Below are 20,919 nucleotides of genomic sequence, written 5' to 3'. Positions count from 1 at the left end.
TTTTGCTCATGAATGACAAGTAAATGAGTGGGTCAGTTTTGCTCGGCCTGTTTTTTATAAATTATTGTTACATGTGTGGGAATGCATTTGAATTCAAAAAGACTTGCATTTACACACATTGCATCAAACCAGTTAAGAAGCCAGAACAGTGAATTCAGGCTATGATATTTCCCAACTGTACAGGTACTTTCTGTACTATCATCATCATCATCATCATCATTGTTGTTGTTATTTGTTTTATTGTGTCTGTTGTTTTATATTTCTCTTCACTGTATAATTAGCCCTGGCTGCTGAGTTCAGCTTGTAAATATGTGATGTATTGAACTGAATTAATATTATACCCAGTAGCAGAAGTTTATGTTCTTTACACAGGATGTGACTGCTTTCCATGTAAAATCACATAATATTCTGTAGTAGCTAAAACTTGATGGAATGACATTCACATACTGTATTCACTATTAGGTAATATTTGGTTCCTTGGTGTGTTCCTGATAATGAATAATCTGTTATCACACATATTTATAAAACACCATCAGCTGAAGCACTTCGCACTTTATTCAGTAACAGTTAAGTCAACTATGCACGTATCTGGAAAGAAAAACTTAACAAGACGTGATGATGCATATTGCGACAAAAAAAACCCTCTGAAATTCATATGAAGGAAAATATTTGTAATATGCAGTAAAAATATCTGTGAACTGCATCCTGTACTGAAGAAGAAAAATGTGGCTGAGTCTTATCTAGAGAGCAATGTTTTTCATCACAGTATTTAAGCACGAAGATCAGAAAAGGTTACTGGTGTAGTTGAAATAGAGTTCAGAATGAAGAATAGAACTGCATCCATGAATAACCATTACTTTTGTATTGCTGTAGCAGCTTGGGCTATCACATGCTTGTTTGCGTAGTAAAGTTCAGGTGTTTGGATCTTCTCTGGTTTTTCCTGCAGTAGAAAATTTGGGAAATTGTGCAGCACTGACAGAAAACAGATTCCTGCTACCAGATTAGGGGGATCTAGTTGTCTTGGAACAGGAGTCTGAGACACACTTTCACAAAGTTCTGAGTGAGGTATGAGTAAGTACATCTTAGTGAGTGAGCACCCTGAATTCAGAGATTATGTAAACGTTAATATTATATTGTAGCACTTGAGGGGCTATGCTACAAGTCGGAAGGTCGCGGGTTCAAGTCCTGATGAGATCACGTGATTTTTTTACGATCTCCCCTTTCCAGCCGCACTATGACCCTGGGGTTCACTTTGCCTCTAACAGAAATGAGTACCAGGAATTAATTAAATAAGTTTCCTGGGGAGTAAAGCGCAGCCGACGCGTAAGGCTGACAACCTTGCTGCCATCTATGAGCCGACTGTCTAGATAATGTGGGGCCTTCAACGTCTCACAACCCTATTGGCCTTCACGGCCTGGTACAGGGAGAGCTTTACTTTTTTTTTTTTTTTTTTAAGCACGCTGTTGCACATCATTTATTGTTCAACAGATGACACTGATTCACAGTCTTAGGTGCAATGCATACTTGTAATATTTATGTGAAGGCTTCGGCCAGAATCTTGACGATGATATTAATGCATGTTACAGGTACACGAGCGCATAGGTGGGACTACACATTGAATATAAGAACCACAAAGTGGAAGCACCTGATGGTCAGTATCAATCAAAATGTGTAGTGCAGTGTACAGAAACTTATAAATGAGTTTCAAAAGGATGTGTTGCACATAAGACAGTCATATGCTAGTATAGTTATTTTATTTATTTGTGGCGTATATAAGAATTGTAGGGCCAAATGGTACCTCTAGGGAGACCAAGTGGTAGGTCGGTGGATAATATAATGGATATCAGATGCGATGAGGGTGGTGTAGACTGGATTGATCTGGCTCAGGATAGGGAACAGTGGAGGGCTCTTGTGAACGTGGTAATGAACCTGTGGGTTCCATAAAATGTTGGGAGGTCCTCGAGTAGCTGCACAACTGTCGACTACTTAAGAAGGGCTCAGTAAGTGGCAAATGGCTGGATGCTTAGTGGATAATGAATTGGAAAGGATTTGGAAGGAAACAGTCATGGCCTATGTTGAAGTACTATTCCAGTCAGAGATATTGGGTTTTCGGACTATCCATCGTCCTGGTTTTAAGATAACTAAAAAAACACGACGTTTCGGAAACTGGATCTGTTACCGTCCTCAGGTGAGGGAAAAACATATTCTGTTGGACCTATTCACTGGACAGTGATTGAGGCTAGCTCTTTCTAGGGGACCCAACAGAATAGGTGTTTTCCCTCACCTGAGGGCGGAAACAGATCCAGTTTCCGAAACGTGTTTTTCTTAGTTATCTTAAAATCAGGACAATGGATAAAGTCCGAAAACCCAATATCTCTGTGTGTTATACACCATCGTCAGAATCCTATAGTAACTGGTTACTATTCCAGTGCTTGCATGGAGGGAAACCCATAGGAAACTGCAGGATAGCCGGTGTCCTGGCAGATATCAGAGCGTCATTGTGTCAATGAAGATTTAATTTTGCTTCTCTTCATCAGAACAATTCAGTTTAGTGACAAGGCTACTGGCTTGAATTGTGGTTCGATTCCTGGCAGGGGAAAAATTTTTCTCTTCTCCAAAGCGTCCAAACCGACCCTGGGGCCCACCCTGCTCCTTCCTAATTGGTCCTCGGTACAGTTTTCCTTGGAGTTAAAGCAGCCGGAACGTGACCGACCACTGACGTCCGTGTAATGTCGATGTTAATGCGTGGGGTTGTACCACCCCTCTTGATAAATGTTCATGGCGCTAAGCACAGGAACAACTACCTTTACCATCGTACATCAGATTAGTAAAAAATGATGACATCTCTCCAAATATAAAGGTAGAGTTGTCCCCATACTTAATCACCACTCCAAGAAGATGTGTGAAGGGTTGGACGCATGGCTGTACGCATATTAACCTCGACATTAGAAGGGGGGGCTAATGGCTTAGCGTCAATCCATGGCATCTTTACCCCTGGTGCCAACTGGATAAGTGCCTAAGTGTGTCCCAGAGCCGGTCTGGACCCTATGGAGAACGGGAAATATCTCTTGACTCTGCCGGGACTTGCAACCCAATTGTCGTCACCTAGCTCGTAGTTTAATCGTTGTACCCACTGAGCTGCCTGTCCGAAGTTCTGTTCAAAATTTGGATTGAATACGTACCAAGAGATGGAGTTCGTTTTGTATGAAAATAGCTCCATGATAAGGTCAGTGAATTATAGTGAAAAGCACGTGACTTGTTTTGTACCATTTCCACCCTCGTGTTAATTTGTTATGTATCTTGCTACCGCAGAAACGCTTTAATAAGCAAACACAGTCAGGAATTCCATATAATACGGTCGTAACTAGGCGAGTTGTGTGGCAAGACAAATGTTTTGTCTGTGTTCATACATGAATTAATGTCTCGCGACTTTCGAAATGCTGTTAGTAATAACTGGGGCCACCAACCACTTCTGATCTGATACATTCGTTTGTCCATTTTCGTTGTTACTTCAAAATATTTGTGATATTTCATCAATAAAAGTTACGTCTTTTTAAGATACTAAAATAACTGACTCCCTTACTCGGTAACCAGCGAAGTGCCCGATCGGAGGTTAAGCTTTTAGCTGAGGACGTGGTATTGCGCTGCATGATCAGGGCTGCAGGATTACCGTACACATCAGGGGCGGGGGCGGTAATAGACGGGCATGGAGCAATGTTGGAATTATGATTAGTAGGGGGAAAACCGAAAAAAAGACCTTCTTTGTAAATTCGTTGATATCGAATCTGACATGAAGCCACCTGGCATTGAACCCAAGACCCCATGGTGAGAAGTCAATCCTCCTCGCCAAAGTATGGCCTAACATGGATTGTATTTATTCTAAATTTTCTGGGGCGATCAGCCGTGTCTGTGCCGCAGTGGTCACCTTCATTTTCATCACCAAGGTCGGTGATCTCTGAAATCGTCAGTTTTGGGCTCAATTGACACAGCTGTTCGCCAGAGAAGTTTATATAGAGCGTGTACCATGAAATCTCCAAATCTTACGTAGTGGATAGTAATCACAAACAAAAATCATTTTTATTGTTAAATAAAACCAGCATGAAGTATGAAAAAAACTGAAGTTATTTCATACATTTCTTAACTCGTAAATTATCTCTAAATTGTATCTTTTTTTTTTTCATAAATGCATTAAAATTTGGGTTCTGAATGCTGAGTTATCTCTTAGATATTACATTTGACTCAAGTCCCAGAATAGAACCCTGGACATATTAATCGTGGCAGTTTTTCCAGGTTTCTTCAGTCATTCGAGATGAATAGTTCATCAACATTTGTTACAATTTCCTCCGTCCTGTGAGATCAACAATTCATATGAAAGCTTCTGTTTTGGCTTCACTTATTAGGGTTAGGAGTTGTTACATCTCCTTTAGTGACGTAATCGTATTTGTCTCTCGATGTTTCTGCGAAATCTGCTGCCTCCATATTCAGGACAGAGAATGGAAGCAGAAGCTTCGTACATACAAAAATGTGCATATCAGACTACATGACATGACATTCCAGAAGAATGTAATCTTCATGGCCACTGCTGTGAGAACATCAGATCTCATATTTAACTCCATATCCTTCTGGAAATGTTAATATTTATTCAGATAATCAAGAAGATCCTCACTTTATTCTGAGTCAGCTGAATCCAATCGACATATTAACATCCATTCTTCATTACTGCCGCCGCGCAAAACAAAATTTTACTCACTAACGATCCGGATGCATGATCAACGCAACCCATAAGAAACTTCACCAAAGAAGTTCATCCAGCACCATTGCGCACTCTGTGGTTTAGGAAGTTTTTCATTGTTTTCGTAAATCGCTTCAGGTGACGCTAGGACAGTTTCTTCAAAAAATCATAACAATTTCTCTCCAAAAATTAACCCACTCACCATTCATGGTCATATAACACAATGTCATCCTGTACGTAACAATTCTACGCGAAATAGCTTTGTTATAATCTATAAGTAAGTAATTTGAACGTCTTGCTTGACTATAAAGTACTTCACTGCCACAAATAAACCAACAATGTTCTTGTCTGGTTCCCTCTCACACATACAAACAAATCCTTGTAACAGGAACTCAGATTTGTGTGAGATAGTTGAATGCGTTCATACAAAATTTATGGAATGGCGTAAAATATACCCAGTATTTGGGGTTATCTGGACTTGTTTGCACTCACTTTAGGTGAGTACCACATGGTTGCACGTTTGCCTGATTCCAAAGTTACCTCGAGTTTTCTCCACGCGGTTCAAGTTAAATCACGTTGCTTACACGAATTCACATTCACCTTTAAATACCAGGTACGGAAAGAACACGTGAAGTCCCGGGCTTGTGTTGAGTTGGGGTGCATCCAGCCGCATACAGTTTGTCTGTTTGCCAGTAGAGCTCCAAGTCAGGGTGTGTTGGCTGTCGTTCGGAATGAGGTTGTCTGCGTGTTACTCCGGGCGATGGGGTGATCCGGCCCCTTGTTGTTCCTATGAGCCATCGGGACCGGCCTGTACAGGTTTTTGCACATGTTTTGGTTGCTGTTGCTCCGGTAGATGCTGCTGCAGTTGCTTCCCCTCCTGCTGTTTGCACCCGTCGTGCTGACGCTGAGCGCCGCGGCGTTCAGTGGCATCACGTTCTGATGCTGAAATTGCACCAACAACAGTGTTACTATATAACCCTTGGGGGGTATCTGTTTCTACACATACATACACACGCACACGCACACAAACAAAAACAAAAGTTTAGTCTTTGTTATGGAGATTAAGTGTGTTTTATGTTCCGTAGAAACTGAATACTTATGCAATGCAAATTTGGTGATAGTAGCTGGTAGGCTTATCACTTACCAGCTTCCTTACGCAGGGTTTTCTGCTTATGTGACTTATCTCATTGCAGAAACGTGGAAACTTGGGGGACATTTTGATGATTAAGATGATACTACCATTTATCTCATCTCCACAGTGTCCAGACGTGCCCTGGAGCCCATCAGCCTCCTGTCCAAAGAAATTTGTGGCTCAAGGGGTAAAGCGGCTGGGGCGTGAAGCTGACCACCCCCCTCCATCTAGTGCCGAGGTCAATGGAGCTATATCTCCACCCCCCATACGTCTTCACGGCATAATTAACTTAATTAACTGAGCACAGAGACAAATTGCTGGAGGACACATCGCCTGTATGAATTAGTGTAGATTACTTGTTATACACTCATGGAGGAGAAGTTGCCGATGTACCGTAAAAACGGGGTTTCTTTGGCGCTAAAACGCATCTGAGATGCTTAGGCCGCTCTTCCACTAGCAAGTCTGTATATTTCGACTCCACCCACCGAAGTAGGTCTCTCTCTTATCGGTGACTGTTCAGCTACTGGTTCGTCTCTGACATTAAGGGAGGAACACAGACTGAGGGTGTTAGAGAACAGGGTGTTGAGGAGAATATTTGGACGGAAAAAGATGAAGTGACCGGAGGTTGGAGAAAACTGCATAACGAGGAGCTTCATAACTTGTACTCTTCTCCAATATAATTAGAATGATCAAGTCAAGGAGGATGAAGTGGGCAGGGCATGTAGCACGAATGAGGGAGTCGAGGAATGCGTATAGGATATTGGTGGGAAAGCCACGATGGAAAGAGACCACTGGGAAGACCAAGATGTAGATTGAAGATCAATATTATGACTGATCTTAGAGAGGTATGATAAGGTGATGTGGACTGGACTGATCTGGCTCAGGAGAAGGACTACGGTAATATGATAATGAACCTTCTGGCTCCATAAAATGTTTGGAAATTGTTGAATAGCTGAGGAGCTGGCAGCCTCGCAAGAAGGGCTGAGCTCCCTGTAGTTAGTCAAACTGATCAACTAGACTTTCGCACGCAGAAATTTCAATTCTGTTATGTAAGGACACTACCATTAGCTCGGAATACGTCGTCCCGATTGTAGGATGGTTAGTGACTAATGAATTGGAAAGGATGAGGAACGAAGCGTTGGCAGTCTTATATGAATTTTCCCGAACTGAAGAAAATCACGATAAACCTCAGAATAACCCACCTTCGAACCAAAGTTCCGACCCATAACGTCTATAAGCAAGAGCGTTGCCCGCTCGACAGCGAAGCTCGTCCGAAGAAGATGCAGAATGAAAACAAATGAAGGCAGATGAACATGTTAACGAGGAAGAACAGAAGTGGCACTGACTAGAGCACGATGGAGGAGACGACACCAAGAGACCAGTTTGTGTTTATTTAACGACGCTGTTAGTTTCTCAGTCGATATAGCATCTAGTGAGAAGGGCGTGCGAAGGAGTACTGGTTGCCTAATTTGATGTTTTGTCCCGGAATTTTCCTGGAGGCCCTGACGAAAACGTAAAAAAAAAAAATTCTCAGGATGGTTGGTGTGTGGTCAAGATTCGAACCCAGTACCTCCAGAAAGCAAGACCAAATCCCTCGGTTCCAATGTCGATGTTTCCGAAAATTAGAGCAATGTACCTGTCCTCCACATCCCCCCTCTGCTGGTGCTCACATCACCTCACCTGCTGGTCAGCGCGCCGTCGCGGAGCTCCGTGTCCACTTCCTCGGCGGGACCGGAAGTTGAAATATCCATACACGATGGGATTCATGCATGAATTGGTGCAGGCAAACAGGAAGAGACCCTTCTGGACCCTCTGGTCCACAGCTCCTGCTGACGCTTCGTCGATCCAATACCTGCAACAGGCAGTTGTAGGTACACATGCGCTCTTAGAGAAACTAAAGGCGACGATCACGCTCCGGTCGCTAGGAGACTGGTTCTCGACATAGTAAAAGGTAAAACTATCCCTGTAACATCCCGTGGAGGCCCATAGGGTTGTATGACGTCGATGCTTCCATATTTTCTAGACACTCGGCTCACGGATGGCGACGAGGCCGTCAGTCTTACGCGCCGGCCGCCCTTTACCCCCAGGAAGACTCCTGTTACTAATTTCTGTTAGAGGCTGAGTCGACCCCAGGGCCGCTAGAATGGAGACCAATATGGAATTTCTGTAACTCAAACAGTATAACAGGGGTAGTCAAACGTGCTGAACACCGGAGCCACATGGAGAAGTTGGAGAACCACGGGCAGAGGTGGACTGGGCAGCGCAAGTGTGTAGGTACGGGCTTTCTATCCGGCGGCTTCTCGGTTTCTATATCCAGATGGACTATGTTTGTTTTCCCATGGACCGCACTAAGAACTCAAAGCAGCCGCATGTGGCTCGCGAGCCACACATTGCCTACGACTGATACATAATCACAATCGAATGACTATAGCCCAAAGTCCACGTGTTCACAAAAGACTCACTACATATGACACATAATTCTAAGTTAGTTCAGTCAAGGCCGCGCCATAGCCCAAGCGGTTAGTCGCTGGCTTCCCACCGCGGCGGCCCGGGTTCGATCCCGGGTCTAGTCAAGTGGGATCTGTGGTGAGCAATGTGACGCTGGGGCAGGTTTTCTCCGAGTACTTCGGTTTACCCTGCCAATCTTCATCCCACCAATTGCTCCACAATCACCCTCACCTATCATCTGGGGCTGGTACAATAGGCCAGAAGTGGCCGCAGTACAAGGAACTTAGTCCCACCCAACTAGCAATAAAATAAAAAATTAAAAAAATAGTTCAGCCAAGTTCATATCTTCATAACCTATTTCCTTAGAGTGTGTTTAACCCTTTAAAGCAGTGTTTCTCTACTGCCGCACCCTCGTCTTATAAAAAATGAATTTACCGGGCCGCGTCCTCACAACGGCTGAGAACCACTACTGTAAAATACAGTGGTAATGGTATACACCACCTGCCTTGACGTTTAAGAAAGATTTGCATTTTTCCCTACAGAGTGTGCTCATCTGTTTTATTTAGTTCTCACAGTGAACAGACATTGCTTCCATAATCAGCCTGCGTTGTCGATTTATCTAAACTTGGAACGTATAGACACATTTTAGTAAAATTTCACGAAAACCCGTTCAGAATTTCTTTATTCTTTGCTTGGAGACAGAGGGAGAGACATGGCTGAGGTAATAGACATATTTTAGAACTTTTCATTTGAAAAAAAGACAACTCCGTGACCTGTTGTGCGAAACCGAACTATACCGACCGAGCGACCGCCACTTGTCGGCGAAATTAGTGACCGCCTCTGTGGTTTAGTGGTCAGTTCCTGGCTACAGATCGAGAGGTTCGATTTCCGGCGCTACCAGATTTTATGAGAAGTAGTGGGTCTGGAACTGGGCCCACTCAGCCTCGTGAGGATAATTGAGGAGCTATTTCAAAGAAATAGCGGCTCCGGTCTAGAAAACCGAGATTAATGGCGTGGGGAACCGTTGCGCTGACCACCGCAAAAGTTGGCACTCTTAGTTCGAAACGCACTAAAAATGAAATTATATATTATTAAATTAAGTTTAAAATTTTAATTCGAAGCAGTGAATCAAATTTCACAGCCATTCTGTGGAGTAAATGGAACACAGCGGCGAGTGTGAGTAAACATAAACGGAAAATCTGACTTCACACTAATGGCAGCATTGGAGGTAAACGCAGATAAGACATAAACAGTTTATTCTTAGTGATGGATTCAGAATTAAAAGGGACGCTCTGTGTATAGACTGTGCTTGAAGAACAAATTATTACACGTCATGGACTAGACGCCCTTGACCGAAGTTGCACGAGTTTGCAACTCCGACTTAACAACCTGAACCGCACGTGCGTGTTTCGTTGGTTGGAAGGCGTCGCCATCTTGCCTCCCGATCGTAATCTGAAGACGCGAGTTAGACTCCGGATGTTGGGCATCTCTCTTAAAACATTCTTTATCACACAGAATTACTGGGTTTTTGGACTTTTCCCATCGTCCTGACATCTAGGTAATAATGGACACGACGTTTCGGAAACTGGATCTGTTTCCGTCTTCAGGTGAGAAAGGAAGACGCTCATTTGGGCCCCTTAGAAAGAGCTAATCTCAATCACTGTTCTAGTGATGTACGGACCAATGTGTACGGCATAACGTCTGGTCCGCTGCATACCGGGTGCAAAGTGGCCCCTCTCTACGTTACTTTACAAAATTAAACTTTTTTTGCTGCTTCAAATTGTGAAGAATGTATGGAGCTTTACCTTCATCCTATACTCCTTTAGGACAGCTATTGAAGGACGCCTGTTACTCACCAGAGGCACATGACGTAGTAAGGCGTCCAGCAGATGAAGAAAACCACGAAGATGATGATGGCCATCTTGAGGGTCCTGGTTCGGGCCCTGGTCAAAAACACCAGGCTTGAACGCCGGAAGCTGTCTGCAACATCCATTTAACAATGCTCCATAAACTGTTACGGGGTGCTAATTTTTCATTTTGTTTCATGCTAAGCTATTAACTCTCTAAAGCATAGTGCATCTGTGTGTTCCGCATGGTCCTCTCATGAACAGCAGTAACTGGTTGGGCTCTGCAGCGGTGACGTGATATGTTTCCTGTGAGGTACGGACTGACTCTTTAAATGCTACAGAGTATGAATGCAGATGTCATAGCATGAAGTGAAATATGGCAGGGCGATTATGACTCGTGAAGGGGAGAATATGGTCGCGGCATTCTCTTTAAAGGATTCAGCAGGGGAACAAAATATTCCCCTTGGCAAAAATCGAGCGAACAACCTCTTGAATGTAAAATAGCAGTTCTGATCCCTAGATCATATAGTTGACAGGGAGTGGCTGTGCTCCGCTTTGAGGCGCAGCAGAATGCAACTAGAGGCTCTATAGTCCAGATTCCGGGCCCCCAACAAAGGAGGCTTAAGTAAGGGGAAGATTAAGGAAAACAGCAGTTAATTAAGGAAGACAAGAAAGAAAGTGGAAACAGGAAGACAAAGCGGGTAAAATAACCCAGTGAAGGAAATATAAATAAGAAAGCAAATAATGAGAGAAAGAAAAATGAAGACGAGAGAAAAAAATAAACGAAGAAGGAAGAAGAAATAAACCAATAAGAGAAACGAGGAAGACAGAAGGAAATATAAGAAAAGAGGGGAAAATGAGGAAACCTAAAGCCCAAGTCTTTACATAGTATAGCGGTAGTAATGCTGAATGAAACTATGGGAACACAGTGCACCGACAAAGCGATGTTTGCTTTGCTTGCAGGTAGTACTTATTTGACCGGTACCTGGACCTACCAACAATGATACGTCTGACGTCAGGCGTCAGGTGTCGTTATTTTCATGAAAATATCTTATTTAGAAGAACTGTATGAAAACACTGTTTTTGTATTTTAGCAATATCGGAAGTTATGGTTGGACTGTGAGCATACGGAGTGGCGCCTGTTGTGTGTGTGTGCAGAGGGTAAGAAAGAAGTAAGTAAATAAACAAGTAAAGAAAGACGGAGAGAGAAATGCAAATACAAAGCAACAAATAAATAAAGCCAGGAGCTGAGACTGGGAGGCGACTGCTGTTGGGCAAGGTAGCATACCGTCCTGGGACAGCTGGTAGCGCCTGAAGATCTCCGCGATGATACAGGCGTAGGAGATAATGATGACCACAAGCGGCAGGCCGTACATCATCGCCATCCCCAGAACGCGGTACGTTAGCTCATGCAGCTTCGTCGGGAACATGTTGAAGGCCACGCACTGCTCGTACCACGTGACATTCGGGTGTCTCTCCACGTGGAAAATCACCATCTGCAACACAATCGGCCCCCCCAAAATTCTGTGTTTATCGTGTTCAAGTGAATCAGCCAACTCCCATCCTCACAGAAAATGTCACTAATTAACTAACTAACTCTCTGGTAGCAGAGCCCGAAGGTTCAGCCCCGCTAATACCAAAGACCGCCACTGGACACGATCCCGAGCCAGTTCCATCCACCTCCCATCCTCACAGCCCATTTCCCTAAGACACATTATTATTATTATTATTATTGTTATTATTGGAGGGGGTGGGTTTCCCCATGCACTTAGACCAGTTATTGGTCCATTGTGCGTCCCCCTTTAATTTCTACTGTCTCCATACCCTACAGGTAGACGGTGCGTGCTATCAGCCCCGTTGAACCAACGAGGTCGGCCCTCGGTACCTTGATAGTTCCCCCATCTACCAGAGGTATTGGAAACTACTTGGGCGGGAAAGTTTTTACCTGATAATTTTGCTCAGAGGTCTCCTAGAGACATGAGGTTCTTTTACATGCCGTAAATCTACGACGCGGGATCCACGGCTTAAAGTCCCTCCCGGAGGACTTGTTCCCTGAATTTTTCCGCCCTTAAAAATTCCACGACCTCCGCCGGCTTTGAACCCGCGTACCTTGTGTCATGAGGTACCCCTAGACTACGGAGGCCGCTAAGACACATCTTACTAATTAACTACCTCTCTGGTAGCAGAACCCGAAGTTCAATTCCGCTAGTACCAAAGCTGGCCACTGGAGACGATCCTGAGCCAGTTCCATCCACCTCCCATCCTCACAGCCCATTTCCCTGAGATCCATCTTACTAACTAACTAACTAACTCTCTGGTAGCAGAACCCGAAGGTCCAACACCGCTAATACCAAGGTCCGCCATTGGACACTATCCTGAGTCAGTTCTATCCACTCATTTTCACAGCCCATTACCGCATAGCCCGCGTGATCTTGTTGACCATCTCTCTCATGCTGCTGAAATAAACAGAACTTTTACAGAAATTGAATTACTGCTAGATTTTCTTTGTCATTTTTAACTCTTTTGACCATTGGAATCACATCTGCTCTCCAAATTGATTCATTGCGATGTGTTGGTTACGGTCTGAACGATCGATGGTTCGATTCCCGACAAAGAGAGAGAGTTGTCTCTTCATCATCACGTGCAGCCCGGCTATGGGGTCCGCCCAGCCTCCTATCCAATGAGTACAGGGGTAAAGCGGCTGGGGCGTGCAGCTGACCATTAACCTTCATTTATTCCTAGGCTCAGAGTTAGTGGAGCTATTCATCCACTTCCCCATACGTCTTCATGGCATGGTGTTTAGTTAAGCAGAAGACAACTCAGCACTTTGCCAGTGGCTTGGGCACTCCCTGCAGCACAACCGGCGTGAAAATAAGTCGGGGATTAGAGCGACACGCTGCGTGCTTGTTAGCGGCTACACGCTTGCTCAGTGTAATCTGTATTAATCTCTAATTAAATGGGCGTAGTCCCTATTGATGGATTACTCATTGATCAAAGTCCGTCCAGCTATCTGTCTTCATTCATCATTGTACCATCACGCACGTGAGCCCGCAGCCCTCATTCCGCAAGTCTCTTGTTGTGTCCGTCGCGACGCCAGAGGAACGGCAGGATAACTCGAACATGGAACTCGGAGATATAGGACTGCATTCATGTGGCTCTCACGGTAATGAACCTTCGGGTTCCATAAACGTCTTTCAAATTCTTGCCCCCCCCCCACCGTGCAGTTATTAGCTCCTTAAGACGAATGGCTTGGCGTAATAATAACGCTCGAAGTCTATCCCTGTAACAGGCCGTGGAGGCCCATAGGATTGTGAGACCTCGAGGCTCCCACATTTTCTAGACAGTCGGCTCACAGATGGCGGTGAGGTTTTGAGCCTTACGCGCCAGTCGCCCTTTATCCACCAGTAAGATCCCTGGTACTCATTTCTGTTAGAAGCTGAGTCGACCCGAGGGCCATAGTGCGGCTGGAAGGATTAGGTAAATTAAAAAATCCACTGACCTCATTTTGGATCGAACCCGCGACCTTCCGGCTTTTAGCATAGTGCCTCAACCGCGTTAGCCAGTAATGCTCGAGAGATGCTCGAATTGTTTCCTCTATCCTTCCAGGCAAAGGCCAGTTGATATGATTAGGTCAGTTCATCTGTCGTGCCATGTTTCGTTGTTTTGTGCGCTAGTCACTGGCTGCGTCCTGAAGTAACTCAGAAGACAAAGGAAGACTCTACTCCTTGTAGTTGTTCATAATAGCAAGAATTTTAGTATTATTCTTGTGTTAACGGTAAAATCTTAAGTTTCAGTATTTTCCGTGCACCAGGCTTGTTTGTAATGCATTCGTCACAACATGGAACTGATTTCGATGCGCTTGTTTTCATCGGGCGCCCACCTCAACGGCTACAACTTGCTTCTTAGTGCACTAAACAGGGGCGAGTGTACAGCCGCATCTCAAAGCGGGGTAAACGCGCTGTCAGATTGTGCAGCATCGAATTTTAGGATGAGACATGAGTTTAAGGAGCCAGTTCATGGCCTGATGGGCGTACTCTCCCAGCATTTGTCTTAAGGGGCAAAATGAACGTAAACCTCGGCAGGAACATACAACTCTCTATTGACCGTCACAACACAACAAACAGAAAAAATCTTGCTTTTACCGGTTCTCGCGGTCTCTTCGCTTGCAGATTTCTTATATTTTTTCTTCTACCCTGAAGATGGAGGCGATACGTTCCTCCGAAACGTCGGTTAACACCACATATACACGGTGCCAAATCCCAGAAGACTGCTTTCTTCATAGTCACCGCCGTGAAAGCCTCAAATCTTACACAGAAAAAATCAAGCTCAGCGCCCAGCTATGTTTCGCTACATGTTTCAGCCACTAACGGCCATCATCAGGTAAACACATATTAACAAACATATACAACTGAACTGCAGTACATTAGATTGGATACAGTGTTATTACTCATTTAAAATACTTTGTGTAAAAATACAATAAGTCAGATTATATAAAAACTAAAAGTTATTCTATAAAACAAGATAAAATTTATGTTACATAACATCGAATCAGTCGTTGATATTTTACTTTTCATACGTTTCCATGGACAAATTGGAAATTCGATATTTCTTATATATAAGAATGCATAGGAGGCCCACGATGTTGCAAATTAATTGTATAGTCGGTGCCTCATCTTACGAAGAATTGTCCGTACTGTATGGAAAGTAAACAACGAAACATAGCTGGGCGCTGACCTTGATTTTTTCTGTTTGTTGTGTTGTGACGGTCAATAAAGAGTTGTATATTGTAACACAGCAGGATGCACGAAATGAAAATTACTCAGTAAGAATATAAGTCAGCCGGTCACGGTAGCCGAGCGGTCTAAGGCATGCACTGTCTTCGCTCGCTCGGAAGCCGGGATCGTGGGTTCGAATCCCACTCAGGGCATGGATGTTTGTGTGCGTTTTTCTGTGTTTGTGTACAGGTAGAGGCCTTGCGACGAGCTGATCACTCGCCCAAGGAGTCCTACTGAATGTGTAAGATCGAGAAAAACCGAAATGAACGGAGTTCAAGGAGGTAGGCCTAGGCCCACTGGGGCTGTAGTGCCAAGGGGGGTAAAAAAAAGAATATAAGTCGCCCCTGCCGAGACTCGAACCTAGCACTTCTTGAATACGAGTGTGGAGTTTTACCGCTAGGCCAACCTTCTCGGTCGATACTGAGCAGGGGGCAGCGTGTTATCACATCATATTCTTGGGACCCGCACGATAAAATGCGAGACGACGTCCTTGAGGATCTGTTATCAGTGGCGATGGATGTGTCATTACAATAAGGAACCTTCTGATGTGACGATAAGAGGCAACGCGAAGGCAACAACAGGCCGTCGCCTGCGCGCGCCTTAATGGTGACGTCTGCCGGGATCTCCGCTAAGTGGAACAAGGGGAAAAAGGAAAGAAGAGAAGAAATAAAGGACAAGCTGGAAAATGAAGGGACACTAGAAAAGGAGAGGTGTGATTAAAAAGAAACAAGATTGTAAACTTGTACGCTGTAAATTTAACGGATGGGTTTTGCAGAAGGAATCACAAATTGCGCAAGGTTAAGACGAGTTCTTTAAATTTACATGCGACCGTTCATTGTTAGGTTACAACTGCTACCGGTTGGTTGGTGCAGCACGTACCTGTGGTGTACTGCACAAGGTTGCAAGCGACCAGGCCACGGTGAGCATCATCTTGCCACGTTTCGCCACGTTCACCACGTTCGCCATGGGTCTCAAGATGGCGAAACACCTGCACGCAACAAACGCACCCATCAGCCTTAATACGAATATTTACTTACTCAAGGAGCTGAGCCCTTCTTGAGGACCCGCCAATTCTGCAGCTGCTCAAGAACTTCCCAGCATTTATGGAACCCGAAAGTTCGTTACCGTGTTCACAAGAGCCTTCCAATGGTCCCTAGTCTGAGCTAGATCAATCCAATCCATCCCATCCCGTCCTATCTCTCTAAGATCCATTCTAATATTGTCCACCCACCTACGCCTTGGTCTTCTGGCTTTCCCACCAATATCCTATATGCATTCCTCTTTTCCCGCATTCGTGCTACATGCCCTGCCCACCTCATCCTTAATACGAGTATTGCTGTCCTGAATAAGAACTTGTAACTATAAGGTACCCCCATGTGGAGGCGGGTTAGAGCACCTCCATCGTAGCCCTGCGAGTCATAGGAGGCGACGAAAAGGGAACCCAATAGCTGGGGGTAAAACTGGGCCACCCCGTCACTGGGGGACATAAATACAGAAACCTGGTCCCCAGTTTGGGGGTTGGACGCAAGGCTGACGGCCTTGCTGTGTAAAAGAATTATTATTGCGAAACCCAAAGAAGTGAAAAGCGGATGATCTAATTCCCAGGAATGTGCAAGCCTGGCGGTCTTCTAGGGAAGGCTGAAGCTCGGCAAGGGCTGAAAGGCACGTTACAAAGGATGATAGGCCGCCGTATCACTTACCGGTCCAGGCTGATAGAAACAATGACGAAGCTGGACAGATAAAGTCCAAACGTCCTGAAGAAGGACATTATCCTGCATACGGCGTCTCCTGCTCTCCAGGACACGGTGGTGTTCCACGCAATCTCCAGTGGCATCATCAGGAAAGTCACCTGTAACAAGCACTCTCATGGAGGGTCTGGGGTTTGAATCCCGCATTCAGTGTAAGTGTATCCATTGCACCAATTACGTAAAATTAACGAATGCTATGGATTATATACATATATATTTAATTAAAGTTTTGTTTAACGACGCTATTGGTAGCTCAGATTACATAGCGTCGAATGGTAGGTCGACTAATGAATGGTGAATTCGAAGGGATGAGGAAGGAAGCGGTCGTGACGTAATCAGGGAACTGTCTCGTCACTAACCGGCACACGCGGTAGCGTAGTTGGTTGAGGAACTATGTTACAAGCCGGAAGTTCTCGGGTTCGATTCATGATGAGGTCATTGTTCTTTTTTTTAATTAAACTAATTATTCCAGCAGCACTATGTCCCTGGGGTCGACTCAGCCTCTAACAGAAATGAGTACCAGGAGTCTTCCTGGGGGGAGGGCGGCCGGCGCGTGAGGCTGACAACCTCACCGCCATCTTTGAGCCGATTGTCTAGAAAATGTGGGATCCTCGACGTCTCAAAATTCTATGGGCCTCCACGGCCTGTTACAAAGGATAGTTTTACCTTTTGCTTTTTTTACTTTTACTTAGCCATACCTGATTATCGCCGTCAAGTAAGTGTGTCATCATTATGAAGCGTGGCGTTCAAATAAACAAAATTAAGACTTCACGAATGTTTACTTCGGCACTCGATATAGGCCGCTTCCCTTTCGGGTTAACAGTCCCCGGTGGGCCTCAGAGCCGGTCTGGACGCTGTGGAGGAGAGAAACTTCTCTCTTCCCTGCTGGCAATCGATCCCCTATTCCTCCGTCATCCATGCAGTAGCCTAGTCGCTGTACAGACTGAGCTATCCCGGCTCCGTTAAACTGTATGTTTACGATCTCAAGTGGCATTTCAAGATCAATGATTTCTTTGTGGTTGGTATATTCTTCTGCGAGGTGCAGAAAAGAACATTGCGTTAAGAGTGTTGGTGCACTTACCAGGAGGTCTGCAATAGCTAGATGCATGAACATGTAGTTGTTGCCAAAGCGTAGGGACCGGCGCCTCCTCAGGATGTTCACCAGCACCGTGATGTTGCCGACGGCGGACACCGCCATCAGCACGCTGTACGTGATAATGGACATCCGGTGTCCGTCGTTAAACTTCATGTCGTCCGACAGGAACTCGGTTGTCGGCGGCAACCCTGTTGTCGGGGTCGCCATGCTTGGGCCTGCGTGCATCACACCAACAGTAGAAGCATTAGCACAACCACAAGGTTCAGCACCGCTAATACAAAAGCCCGCCTCTGGACACGGTCCCGAGCCAGTTCCATCCACCTGCCATTTCCCTAAGATCCATCTTACTAAGTAACTAACTCTCTGGTAGCAGAACGCGAAGGTTCAGCATCGCTAATACAAAACCCCGCCACTGGACACGATCCCGAGCCAGTTCCATCCACTTCCCACCCTCACAGCCCATTTCCCTGGGATCTATCTGACTAATTAACTAACTCTCTGGTAGCAGAACCCGAAGGTTCAACACCGCTAGTACTAAAGCCCGCCATTGAACACGAACCTGAGCCAGTTCCATCCACTTCCCATCCTCACAACCAATTTCATTTAAATCCATCTACTTCAGCGTCGTTCGGTGGAACAGTTGCTAAGAGACGCTGTGTGCGTCCATTGTTCCCTGGATCCCGCTTCCACGCCAATCCCACATGCAACAGACGACCCATATAAGTTACAAGGGATATCCTAAATTGTTCACATAATTAACATTTCTAAAGACTTCAGTACTTGGGTTTAAGCATTTTTATTCGCTTACAAATGCTTCTGTCTTGCGTGGTCTGGTAATAGTTCACCGTCTTAAGTGAGCATGTAAACAAACGACTCCCTTTTTTATGTCCTCGACTGTGAAAATTGAAACAATACGTTTGCCGAAACGTCGGTACACTTGTACCAGACTGCACGGTATCGTAATCCAGACGATAGCACCCAACATAGACAGCACCATAAGAACTCCAAATTTCACTTCCATGGTCTTTCTCGCAGTAAGAGGCTACATTTTACACGCGTACAAAACCCTGATAGTAGGTCTAGCATCATTTAATTTTCCTCCAGTGGAAGAATGTAAATACGTACGTAACAGCTTCAACAGGTGGCTGTAGCATCTTGCAGCTTCCCTCTTTACTGCAACTCTGCAGTGTATGCTTTTAGCGTATAACACACATACCACATGCAGCAGACACAAGCTTACATTGAATTTGTAGCGTTGGCTATAAGCACCTGGAGGGTTCACTCCATAGAGCGAAAGGCTCGATTTCGGGCTGTCTCGCCATATAAAAAGAAGAAGTGATTATTTATCTCAGAACTTCTCGAAATTCACGAGATTTCTGCGCCTTGAGACCCTTAAACAAGTGTTTAAACTCCATGAGGGTTAAAAGCTATCCCTGTAACAGGCCGTGGAGGCCCATAGGGTTGTGAGACATCGAGGCTCCCACATTTTCTAGACAACTGGTTCACAGATGGCGGTGAGGTTGTCAGCCTTATGCGCCGGCCGCCGTTTACCTCCCAGGAAGATTCCTGGTACTCATTTCTGTTAGATGTTATGTCGACCCCAGGGCCACAGTGCGACTGGAAGGATTAGGTCTACTGAAAAATCCAGTAACTTCATCGGGAATCGAACCAGCGACCTTCCGGCTTGTAGCATATTGCCGCAACGGACTACGCTACCGCGGGTCCCCGCATATAAACATATATTTTACATGAGAGCATATATCATTTGGGGGGGGGGGGTATGTGAATAAACATACAAAAGGATTTCAACTTATCGTAGACAATACTTGAACATGGGTTTCAGCATGTCAGTTATAATTCAGTTTGCTGAATGCGTTTGATTCTTGTGCCCCCTGTACTTCCTCAGTTTTCTTGCTCTTTGTGTTCCTAATTTGGCCTTTTTAATGTAGGTCTATATCCGGCTACGTTTCCGAGCAATTTCATTTCTCTGATCTCCGTGTGTATGTGTGTCGCAATTGATTATCCCGTTGTGCGGACAACTGACAAGAGCCAATTTCATTCTTGTGCAACAGAAACCGTGCGAGCCCTGAGTGACGCGTTCCTGAGGCACGGCAGTCCACACTCTGTGGTTCCCAGTTCTCCTTCAGGGCCCAGCACCCCAACAGTAGAGAGCTTCCCTTTGTGGGTCACCTTAAGGCCCTGTAATTAGCTAGAATATACAGCACTGAATGTCGTGATGATTGGTGATTAATGAACTGGGAAATGTCCAGAAGGAGTCGGTTCTATCTCTGTATGTGCCTTAAGATACGGAGGAAATGAGTACCAGGAATCTTCCTGGGGGTTAAAGGGCGGCCGACGCGTAAGGCTGACAACTTTACCGCCATCTGTGAGCCGATTGTTCTATAAGATGTGGGAACCTCGATGTCTCACAACCCAGTGGGCCTCCACGGCCCCGTTACAGGGTCAGCTTTACCTCACTCCTTATTCACGGATCCTGCCGTTACCCTAATACCTATTTCTACACCGATATTCCAAAACCTTTTATACAGAATGGCTCCCCACTCCAAATCTCTGTTCCTCAACAATTCAGAGAGTTTCTCCTGTCACCATCTTTGCTACACGCGGGGTACATCCCATGTCCACACTTTACCCTGGCCCCTTTAAGGCAGACTACTAAAGCATTCAAATAACAATCGCCCTTATCACCAATGTCACAAATTCAGCCTTCAGGTCCACTCTGCCGGACATTTTGGTACTGCCTTCGTCCCATATCTGTTCCTTGAAATCTCTTCCGGGAATAGAGTCATTCTTGTTGGATTTCAGTTAAAGGTTTGGGGTAAAGGGGCCGGAGCGTGGAGCTGTGGCCACTCAGCTATATCTAATGGCAACTGTTGAGCTGTCTGCAGATCAATCAATCAATCAGTCGACACAGAATGGGTCGCCTCCGTTGAATTCGTCGTGCGCCGAAATAAATGAACGTAATGGTGGAGCATATAGACGCAGAGTTGGGTTTGAGAGTTTGGGATCTGCGAGGCAGCGCGTCCCATGGGACGGCGCTCTCCAAACAGACACAGAAGTTGTCATCTGATTGCGCGTAACAAGTCGCGACCTACCTCGGCCCACTCATTCCAACGCTTGCCT

At 45.2% G+C, this 20,919-nt stretch overlaps 1 protein-coding gene across 6 annotated transcripts in view; it reads right to left on the bottom strand.

The window, feature by feature from the left end:
- Positions 1–3,871: 3,871 nt before the first annotated feature.
- Positions 3,872–20,919, bottom strand: part of LOC111873323 (gonadotropin-releasing hormone receptor) — a 42,093-nt gene continuing 25,045 nt past the window's right edge. For 3 of the 6 annotated variants that reach the window (XM_033755067.1, XM_023867961.2, XM_023867952.2), the window contains 7 exons: positions 17,764–17,993; positions 16,635–16,783; positions 15,814–15,922; positions 11,448–11,655; positions 10,169–10,292; positions 7,545–7,716; positions 3,875–5,674 (listed from right to left, as the gene is read on the bottom strand). In XM_033755067.1, the coding sequence (XP_033610958.1) occupies positions 5,438–5,674; positions 7,545–7,716; positions 10,169–10,292; positions 11,448–11,655; positions 15,814–15,922; positions 16,635–16,783; positions 17,764–17,985 (1,221 nt within the window). In that variant the 5' untranslated portion in view covers positions 17,986–17,993 and the 3' untranslated portion in view covers positions 3,875–5,437. Of the gene's footprint in view, positions 5,675–7,544; positions 7,717–10,168; positions 10,293–11,447; positions 11,656–15,813; positions 15,923–16,634; positions 16,784–17,763; positions 17,994–18,337; positions 18,468–20,919 lie in introns of those variants that run through there. The other 3 variants (XM_023867970.2, XM_033755069.1, XM_033755065.1) reach the window with 3 other exon arrangements.

The sequence above is a fragment of the Cryptotermes secundus genome, unplaced genomic scaffold (assembly GCF_002891405.2).
Source record: "Cryptotermes secundus unplaced genomic scaffold, Csec_1.0 scaffold1269, whole genome shotgun sequence".
In the NCBI taxonomy this organism is placed as follows: Eukaryota; Metazoa; Arthropoda; class Insecta; order Blattodea; family Kalotermitidae; genus Cryptotermes; species Cryptotermes secundus.
Note: the sequence above shows the minus strand (reverse complement) of the source record. Positions and strands in the feature narration are given on the sequence as shown.